Source organism: Mus pahari, chromosome 22 (genome assembly GCF_900095145.1).
Source record: "Mus pahari chromosome 22, PAHARI_EIJ_v1.1, whole genome shotgun sequence".
NCBI lineage: Eukaryota > Metazoa > Chordata > Mammalia > Rodentia > Muridae > Mus > Mus pahari.
This window is the reverse complement of record NC_034611.1, coordinates 3,537,530-3,548,330: the sequence shown is the minus strand read 5'-3', so window position 1 is coordinate 3,548,330 and position 10,801 is coordinate 3,537,530. Positions and strand designations below refer to the sequence as shown.

At 43.1% G+C, this 10,801-nt stretch overlaps 1 protein-coding gene across 8 annotated transcripts in view; it reads right to left on the bottom strand.

Moving 5' to 3' along the window:
- Eya1 (EYA transcriptional coactivator and phosphatase 1) overlaps positions 1-10,801 on the bottom strand; it is a 149,071-nt gene that overhangs the window by 9,826 nt on the left and 128,444 nt on the right. For all 8 annotated transcript variants that reach the window (XM_021221951.1, XM_021221950.1, XM_021221952.2 and 5 more), the window contains 5 exons: positions 8,102-8,160; positions 7,825-7,985; positions 6,934-7,048; positions 6,711-6,832; positions 3,249-3,349 (listed from right to left, as the gene is read on the bottom strand). In XM_021221951.1, coding sequence (XP_021077610.1) covers positions 3,249-3,349; positions 6,711-6,832; positions 6,934-7,048; positions 7,825-7,985; positions 8,102-8,160 — 558 coding nt within the window. The remainder of the gene's footprint in view (positions 1-3,248; positions 3,350-6,710; positions 6,833-6,933; positions 7,049-7,824; positions 7,986-8,101; positions 8,161-10,801) is intronic.

Genomic DNA, 10,801 nt, shown 5'->3' with positions numbered 1-10,801 from the left:
CCTCCTCCTCCTCCTCCTCCTCGATGGCTTTCAGCTCCCGTCTCCCCACGCCAGTGTCCTGAGAGCAGGGAGTATAGGCACACGTCACCTGGCCAAGTGGGTCTGAGTCTTCTCTTCCGAGTAATGTGTCCAAGAAGAGCCTTCCTTACAGCAGCATCATTTGAGGCTCTAATGAGATACTAAAGGGGAATGCCTGAAAACAAGGGACTGTGGATGGAGTTTTTGAGCTGGTGACCCCCATTTCCTCTTTGGAACACAGACCTTCCTATAGCGTGTGCAGCCATCTTGACTCAGGTCCCTCCATTGATGTTGTCTATGTATTTATCTTATAGGTGAGGTTGTGGCTCACTACTTTGCCCCTATAAGGAGGAAACTAAGTTAAATATTAAATATTCTTTCCTTCTGGGCATACCTCTGCTCTGAAGATACTCATATGTCACCAATTCTCGAGTCTCTCTTTCTCTACCTTCATATATGGAGAACTGTTATTTAAATATTGGTTTCTTTTAAAGGCTAGCTCAACTACTGTCGTTAAAAGGATGTCTAGTTGCCCTGGTGATTAAACTGACAGTGTCTGCACCTTTTGCATCGTATAAGAATCTGATCTTTTTGAAAGCTGATTTTTTTTTTTTTTTTTTTTAACACGCAGAGGCAGGTCACAAGGTCCAAGGATTCTCCTTTTTTAATCTTACATTCACCCACTAGAATCAAAGTAAAACTAACATGATTCATAAGTAAAAATCCAAAGAAAATGTTCTTTCTCTAATTTCTTTTTGATGTTAAAAAACCATCCAAAGAAAAAATGTGAAGATAATTCTAACTGCTCTTTGAAGATAGAAAATGCCATCTCATGACACCTTTGAACTGCAGTGTCAGCTCAGGAGCTCCTGCTTGCCTCGCTCTGCTTATTTACCAGGGCTCTCCATCTGAGAAAGGTCTCAGAAAGACCTATGAAGGGCCAAGGTCTCAGAAAGACCTATGAAGGGCCCACCTGCAGTGGGATTTTACCTGTCCTTTTGATTCTTCTGTAAACTACGAACAGAAAGCCACACTATGTTCACTTTCTCCTGACATTACCGTTTGGAAAGCCCAGCTTGGAGGGCAGCACAGCATCCTGGAGGCCTCTTGCTCAGAAGTGCAACTCTCTCCCAGGCTCTTACGGCCACTAGGGTGTCCTGGCCTGGGAAGACTAAAAGCTTTCCAAGGAAGAGAACCTGAGTTTCAATTTCCCATCTACCATTCTTCCTTAGCTCTCTGGACTGAGTTTGGGGTATTCTAATTTAGTTCTGGGTTGACCAATATACCCAGGACCAGTCAGGACTTGCCACTGGTGAGATGGGACAGTCAACAAGGTTTATAAGCACTAGCAGGCCAAGTGTGTGTAGGTTTCGGTCAGCACTAGGCACCGCAGTGGCATCTTCTGTCACTGACAGAGGGCCAGTGCCTGCGCTCTGATTAGAATTCAGAAGCATCTGAGATAAAGGAAGCCATCTTCAGAGACGGATGAAAAGGTTGCTACATGTCACACCTGGCAGTCAGTGCTACATCTGAGACCTGGAACTTGATGTACCGTTTCTAGTACTGGCTGGAAAAGGGCAGAACTGAACTGCTGTGTCTATCATGGCACTGAGAACAGACCTCTGTGAATGAGTTTGTGGGGGAAGGAGGGGTCTTTAATCTCCTCATGATAGAATGTCCTTGAAGAAACATGGAGTATAACTGTACCAAGATTTAGAGACATACAAAAAAGTTGAAGATGGAGTCTCAAACAAAAGCTTCCCACCCATGATCACATTCAGTTACCAAAACAGACATTCATAATTATATTTGTAATCCTAGCTGCCATCTGCTGCCTTTATGAGATTCACAAGTCTTAAGGAATCTAATTGGTCAAAGAGACCAAGGAGCTAGGTGCTGTGAGCTAGGTGCCCATTGGGGAAAGAGGCTTAAACGAAAGGGAAGGCTTAAGACACTTGCTCAAAGTCACAGACTGGACAGACAATGGAGCTGTAAATCAAACATGGGCTAGATTAGCATCCCAACGCTGTCCACTGTGTATCTTTCCTTAAAGCATAAGTGAGCACCATGATAAAGAAAACGAGCCTAAGAACACAAAATGTTTGCATGGCCTGAGTTTTGAGAAATGAGCCTGATAATAACAAAAGGATTTAGGAAAAAATATTCTGGGGGAAATGATGGGGTGTGGCAAGAGAGAGGTGTTAATGGTTTGACTGTGTCTCCCAACATTCACATGTTAGAAATGAAACCTCAATTTTTCATGGTGCTATTAATGGAAAGTGAGAAGTGTTGGCCATAATTAGGATTCGTTAGACTGAGCTCATGATGTTGAGTAGGCAATATGTGTAAAAGGAGGACTGTGACATTAGTGAATTTCTACAGTGATGAAGACAGTCCTGGCCCTGTGTCCACAGGGGATGCCCCCTGCCACCTTATGATGTAACAAGAGGGTCCTCACTGGACATTGACGCCATATTCTTCAAAGTTGTAGCTCTAGAACTGAGCCAAATACATCTCTATTCTTTATAACCTATCCAACGTCAAGCATTTTGCCATAGTAACAGAAAATGGACTAAGGTCACCAGATGAATGGGTGGATGAGGGAGACAGACCAAAATGGCAAGTTGTAATAAGAGTGTGAAGACCCTGAGTGTCAGGTAAGGAAGGGGGTCCTGCCCTTTAAGAAGCACAGTGAGATGACGAAGGACATAGTTTCTGCTAAGGGAATGATACAATTGCAGAAGCACACACCAGCAATGGTGCCACAGGGCATGGTTCCAGGAAGCTTTTATACTCACATCCAAGGCTCCCTCCTTTCCAGCACTCCAAGCAAAGCAGATGCCCTCTGCCTACTCAACATCATGAGCTCAGTCTAACGAGGTTTTGCTTTCATCTTGTGTGCCAGCTTTGACCGTTAGCAAGCATCTTTCCAAAGTGATGCTTGAGAGGGACTAGGTAACAAGATGTGAGTTACCTGACAATGTCCTATATGCCAGGAATAAGGACAGTATATGTCACCTTGGTTCTGGAATATTGCTGCAATGCTAAGCTAGCTTTTCTGACCAACTACCACTTGAAAAGCTCCCTCACATCCGTAGGGTTCTTCACAGCCCCCTCCCTGTGTTTAAAATTCTCCACATTTCATCGTCTGTGGGAGAAAATTGCCAATGGGTAAAGGGAGCCAATTTTGAGGACTGAAGCTGCAGACAGCACCCTCTGGGGAGGCTTACCTTTTTCGCCCCTTGTTCTTCTTCCACGCCATCTCCTATGACAACGTACACCACTTTCCTTCCAAACCTTTGGATTATCCTCTCAAAACAGCTCTCCTTTCCTAGTGGGTGAAAGCAAGTTACAGAACATGTAATTTGATGCTGGGACTCCTTAAGTAGACACTCTGTCCATGCTTCCGATTCAGCTCTCTCCAACCCAGGGAAACACATCGAGCCACTTGAGAGCAATATGAAGACAGCATGATGTGGTAAAGGTTGTGAATTCATTAGCAGCATGCTGGCTGTTTTTCGAAAACTAATGGCCTGGGACACATGAGGTCAGGCTAGCTATCAATGTGGCCTAACACAAAATCACAAACTCACTCAAGTTCTGAGGTTTTGCTTTGGTTTTAGTTCCATTGCACAATTAAGAGCATGAACTTTGAAATACCATGTCTCAAAGCCAAACTGTTGGGCAGCCTGGCTTAAATAGACTTTTCCAAAGAACTTAATGACACAAACATAAGAATGTGTGTCCATGCACATGTGCCTGTGTGTATGTGTGTGCACACTAGTGTACTGAATTATAATAATAATTCTTTCCCTACAAGCTGAGACTAAAAGGCATATAATTCTAGCACTCTCTTTTAGCTTAAAAACTTGTTATATTAAGCCAAATCATGCAAGTGACTTAAAAACAAAAATAACCAAACTTGGTAACTGAACCTTTGCTGGTCAAGAGAAAGAGACACGAAGCCTAATGTCTTTGCTTAAAGATATGCCATACATATCTCTATCCTCTTAAACAACTGTCGGATATGGTGCATATGGGTAGTGCAACATGATTGTGACCACCTCACTCAGCCATCTTACACCACCCAAGCACTTTCCAAGAGGAAAGCAGAATTCAGGCAACAGAACACCGTTATCTGTTATCTTTCCAGTGTCAGGCCTTCCTCTGGGCTTGGCTGTCAGCACATCTCTGTAGCTAATGCTGGCATTGTTTCTTCTCACAGAGGAGATCGGTGTCTGGGTCTCGGCTGCCAATAAGGTCATTTTAATGGACAAAGGGACAGTTGATAGTTCTCAAACATGAATGGCTGAGCAGGGCCTGCACCTCTTTCAAATGAGGATCAGATATATCCATGAACAAATTGCTTGTTTGCTTAAACAAATGTCTGCTTTATATTTGTATTTTGCACTAAAATCTTTCATTTGCATCTGACAGAATGTAATATGGCCAGCCTTAGTCAAAGACTCCTTTCAATGCTTTAGTTGCCCACTAAACTGTGAAATTTTAAATCACTTTAAGAAACAGACCTTTTTCCTCTGAATGGGAAAATGCTTACATGGTCTGCAAAGCTGAATTATTTCTGACTTGTATAGAAAGGAATATTAAATTGCTATATAAATGTGAACAGGTTTCTCTTTGTTTTGTTTTTAATTTTTTTATTATAGTGTTAGGGATTGGGCCCAGGGCTTCTCACAGGCAAGGCTGATTTTCCCTGAGCCAATCTCCCAATTCCTTAGAGGTTATTTAAGGGTGAAGTTTTGGTGGAAAAAAGAATAAGTCTTGCTTGTATACTGTCATTTACAGGTTTCATTGCAAACTTTGGGGGATATATATATATATATATATATATATATATATATATATATATATATATTGCACTAAATATTGAAAAACCAAAGTTGTCGGCCTGTTTATAGTGACCCCCACAGTGATTTCACTTGATGACAGTCAGCAATAGTCACAGGTCTTTCAATCCCTACTTTGCTTACAAAAACAGAACAAAACATAAGATTATTTTTTAAAGGAGCTTGTTTTTATTATTTTTTATTAAAAAAAGTTTTAGCTTAAGAAGCATGAGTTTTTCTTAGACATCAAATTGGCAGATTTTTTAAAGTCGTAGGCTCAGCTGCCCAGGCTCCATGCATTCCTGTCACAGTAACCTTGTTTTCCTGGTTAACGTGGCAGTGTTGACCCAGCTGCCTAGAACAAACTCTACGGCCTCCCGAGCCTCTTCCAATGCACAGATGTTTATCCATTTCACTCAAACCCATTTTCTGAGTACATACACATTTTCTAAGTTATAAGGAATGCTGCACACTGTAGTCATCGTGGTAAAAAAGAAACAAAGGGCCCCAGGAATGGTTTAATCTGGTAGGAAATTCACATTACAAACATTGTTTAGTGACCATTGAGCAAAAGCTTTGAAGGCGACGGGAAGATGGAAGTTAGAGCTGAGGAGCTGCTTTTGCTCTTTTGTCTTTAGATGGAGTCAGCAGCCAGAATCGGCCTTCTTTGTACTCTGTGGATGCCCATCCTTTTTCTGTCTCACAGTGAATACCCATGGCACTAATGCATGCTCAGGGCTGCTCTCAAGCCAGCATTTCATGAGCACCTCAGGAGAGCCACTCAGGGACCTCATTAGCATATCTACTCCGTAAGCATTCTTATTTGTCCTTCTCTACCTGGTCCACACTGACCTCTGTTTCCTCCTGGCCAGGAGCAACAGCTTCTTCAGCCCGGACACAGCCAGGCACTTAGCAGGATATCTCCTTGTGGAGAGGAGTTCCAATTAGAGTGACCTTAGGCTTGGCTCTCAGCCATTTACCCAAACAACTTAAGCCTGGGTGCTTATGTTTCCTCATTTGTAAAATGTAAAGATGAATATGCAAAATGGCTAGTACAGTTTTCCACATCCAGTGCCTGCCTGCTGGAGGCTCATTTGCATATTGTTGTCATAATGGATCATGAGTAGTTCTTTGCTCCTCTTGAGAACAAGTCAGGACTTCTCATCCTTTTTCTTCTCAGTTTATCATATTCTAACTGCACATCAGACGCCCCTCCCAACTGTGTATTCTCTGGTGGGAAGCTGCTTTTTTCTATCTTTCCAGAATTAGAATGAAAAATCCATTTTTTTTTATACATATTGAGCTAAAACCAACAAAACCCCACTTCCAGTAAAATAGAGAAAACTATCCTGAAGTGTTTGCTTCCACTTTGTATGGCTTTGTATTAACTTTTGCTTTAGCTTACAAAATGCTTGTGTTCAAAGTTATCTAAAAGACTAAATCCAATCGCTCAGAATTGATGTTAAATCATTTGTACCTTGAATGCCCAGGCTTTACCTTCTCCAGTAAAGTTTTATCATTCAGCTGTGTGGGTTAGATCTGATATTTCCCGTTACCCTTCCCGTTTTCCCGTTACCCTTCCCGTTTTCCTGTTACCCTTCCCGTTTTCCCGTTACCCTTCCCGTTTTCCCGTTACCCTTCCCGTTTTCCCATTACCCTTCCCGTCTTCCCGTTACCCTTCCCGTCTTCCCGTTACCCTTCCCATTTTCCCGTTACCCTTCCCGTTTTCCCGTTACCCTTCCCGTTTTCTCATGAGGAAGGATTCTGAAGATAAGCTTCATTCAGTGTCTTTCTATTCACACTGGCCTCCAGGATGACCAGTCAGTAAAACCATAAAGAGCTTACCTATTTTAGTTGCACTGTAAATATTTTCTATTGGAAACACAATTCCTAATCCATATAGCAGGACTTTTGCCAATGCTGGGATGAGCTGGGTAGTTGTTACTAAAATATTCACACAGTTCGTCCTATGAGAACACAAAGAAGGGGAACTGTTGGCAAATAAGTCTTCAAGATAAGTGAGCCCGAGCAATGCCCACTGCCCAGCCCATGCCCACGGGGGCCTCACCGGGAGTGGATGAGGGAGAGGGCCTTCAGGGCCAGAGTCAGCCAGGAGTCTGTGAGTGCCTCGATCTCAGCCCTCAGCTGGAGCCAGGCTTCCCTCTTAGCTGGACCAAGCAGACCTGAGGGTCGAAAGATCATGAAACCCAAGTCCTCACCCACATGACCATGCAGATTCATAAAAAAGAAACAGTTGGAAGAGACCATCAATTATCATTCGTTTGCAAATGTGTGCTTAGTTTTCAGGGACTGTGTCCCTGGACAGTCCCAGATCACTGTCTTTCAGTGGACCATTTCTAACCATGGACTATGGGGACGAGCTGACTACCCTTCTGGCTCTAGGGTGGGTGACAGTCCTTGGTGTGGTTAGGGACAGTGTCTTAGCATGCTGTCTGACTCCATGGAATGCTGGTTCTCCCTCCAGACCGAGGACTGGTTCCTGGCTGGAGGAAGGCACATATTTACTATGCACATATTTTCCAGCCATGCTGGGAACAGCCCCATCAATGTATCTGCCATTATATTAACTGATTGTTAGTTCCTTTATATTTAAGCCACTTTGACCATCATGAACTATGCTGAAAAAACTAAGGCTAACACAACACAGGACAGGGAACAATGTTATAACCCATCTTGTGTTGTGGACAAGGTTTGTTTGGAAGGATCATTGAGTGTTGAAAAGGTCAAGGAGCTCACCCCAGGTCACTGCAGGCCATCCCATGGCACTTGGCAGCCAGGGCAGCTGGTTCTAGTCTTATGTCTGTTATAAAATTGTAGTAGAATTTAATCAGTTAAACTGTCCGTATTCTATTATACCCAACAGTGTGGCCCCAGAGTGGGTGGCACTTTGTAGGTGTACACTCCTAGCCCAGCCCACTGGCCTCCGCCAGCCACTTGCCTCCCACGTTGTTTTTGTAGGTGCTGTAGATCTCTTTTACTCGTCTGTAGCGGAAGGCCAGTTTCCGCATCCAGTCCACACCACCTCGGACACCAGTTGCCAGGCATAAATTAGCACTGGTGGCTGCAGCAGGAAAGCCATCTGTTCCAAAGTTGTATGTGCTATTTAGACGCAAGAGAAGCCCGGAGTTAATCAAACAGAAAATTCATCTTAATTGCTGAGTAATTAAACTCTTTTAACAGAGGAAAACTCAGCCTGTGCACCAAGGCTCGCTCACCTCAGGTCCTGGCCATTGTCGTCTGACGAAACATCATCTATATGGACTTGGTCACACTCCTGAAATGCAATTTAAATGGTGTGTGTTAATTTTTAAGAAGCACCTTTAAAACGAAACCCAAAGCAGTCATTAAAAAAAAAAAAAACTTAATTGGTATTCTTTTAAACTACACCCATCAGTAGGTGGCAGTCTTGTTAAATTGGCATTCTTACCTATTTGGGGGCCCCTTCCTACAAGAAATGAGGACTGTCATCAAGGACTACTGTTGCTCAGCTTCAGAAAACACATTTTTGTGTTTAGAAAGGAAAGTGATTGAAAACAATTAGCATGTGTGTTCCATAAACCTCAGGTACCTAAACACAAAATACTGCTCAAAGCTTGATTCAGAGAGTGCTTGGCATAACTAAAACCAGACATTTTGGTAAATGCAACATGCTAGAAAAATTAAACCTGATGCTAACTGCCAATGAAATTATGACCTTTGATTGCTTGCCGAACCACACACCAACAGGGCCTGAGGCAAGGGTCCCGAGGAGCCAGACAGAAAATCTGTTACTGGTTTACCATTTACTCGAGAGATGTGAGAGTCTCTCTCTCTCTCTCTCTCTCTCTCTCTCTGTGTGTGTGTATGCACCCATATGTTCAGGGTTTTAAAAAGTGTGGATGACCTCAAAACTAAATAAAAATAATCAAGCCATATGGTGTGTTTTTCCCAAACATTTTCCTGTTACTTTTACTGTTTTCCTAGCACTACATGTTCATGGTAAGCACTGGATTTATTATGCTATTGCAAGCAGGCTAAGATAGGCTATTCAGAACACCTAGTCACAATCATGGGCTGGAGCTCAGCTCCACAGGGCCCCAGTTTCTGCACCTGTTCATAATGAGACACTGGTGAGCACCCTCCTGCTGTCCCCCAGCCCGGTGGTGACTGTGGGACGCAGCAGTCCCCTGTCAACATGAGCAATGGATAAGGACACAGTGATTTAGAAATAGAGATGGTGTCCAGCACAGAAGCAAGTAATTCTTACACTTGGCTTGCTTTTATATGTTGGTCACATCTCTGCCATTTTACGCAGTTCTCCATATGGACCTAGGATACTTATTTCCATTAGAGTTTTAGTTAAAAAACTGTTATTAGAAGAAGGTTCTCCGGACAAAGCTCTAGCAGGTTTCTGACAAAGTTAACCATGTAAAATCTAGGCCCTCTCTGCCAGTCAGCAAATTCAGCTAGGCCACTAAAAACAGCACAGCACAGTAATAGAAGGTAGTTTCTCCATGCTGCTGGCTCCTTCTGGACGAATCCTCCTCTCCATGGGTCTGTGAGGAAGGCGGCAGGAGACAGAAGGGGAGAGAAATTCAAACCAGCTGTTCCTTCTCAGGATTAAAAAAGGTGACCCGCCCCCAACTTTTTCCCAAGGCATCTCTTTTGCAGGCAGCCCTCTCCCAGCAAGCAGAGAGTTCCAAGAAAAGGACTTTGGCCTTGTAACCCTTCTGGGCTCTCCTGAGGTCTGTGACCTCAGATAAGAAAAAGGAAAAACAGGGCTCGGAGCCCTTACGTGCTGACTGTGAAGTGAACATTTGCAAAATGTGTCATTCTAGGGAACTACAGCAGGCACCTTGCTTCTCAGCACTGACAACTAAGTCTTAGTCTAGAAGACAGAATCATTGCTTGTTAAGCAACAGAATTCCAGCTCTACAGGAGTTCTGAATCAGGAAAAGAGATTTCAGATCCTTATCAAGCAGTACAGTTTTTATGTCCCTCCCCACCACCACTCACTGATTCCCCTCATCCCCTACCCCCCAGTAAGCAGAGGAGGAAAAAAGACTACAGCCCCTAACATAGCTTCTCTCTGTCTTGGGAAAATCAGGAACTAGCTGAGGAAAAGATGTGTGAAAAAGTGGGTGGATGGGATAGTCAAGAAATCCAAAGTGGAGGACTCCATAGCTAGGGATGGGAAGGCTTGTTTGGAAAGCAGGGTGTAAGGAATCTGTCTTAATCCCATTTAGTTTTAAATTTCCACCCTCTGAGAAGTGAGCTAACACAGTTGATGAGCCATTGTTGCCATCATTTTCCAGCCCCATGTTTTGTTTCTCTTGCTACCTGTATTTAAAACTCATTGTTCCAGGTTGGGCCCCAAGTGAAGACGCGTTTAGTATCTTTTCAAGATAATCAAAAGTCAACAGTTTCAGGCTTTTCCATCCAGGAACAGATCATCTTCAAGGAGCCTTGGTTAAAACGGAATCTCTTCTGCCAACAATGACCTCCGTATCAGGAGAAGTTTGTAGAATGATATTAATAGAAAGAGATTTTTGAAAAATTCAAGAGTGCTCTTAATTGTTCTCTGTTAGCACATTTAGACATGAAAAGCCTATCACTGCTTACTGAGCAACAGAACAGCATATTAGTGCTGTAAGCACAAGTCTAGAGAGGCCATGAAAAAGATCCATTTACTTTAGAGACTGTGAACTTACGATTAATGAGTCAGGTGATCACTGCTCTGTATTACATATAAAACTTTTTTTTTTTTTTTTTTTTCATATAAAACTTTTGATTTGGGGGGCTTTGGGCATGGCTAAGTGGTAGCACCTTCTAAGTACCTGTGAAGTCCTAGCTAACCCCTACCAATACCACATACAGACAGAAAGACAGACAGACAGACACACACAGACACACACACAGACACACACACACACACA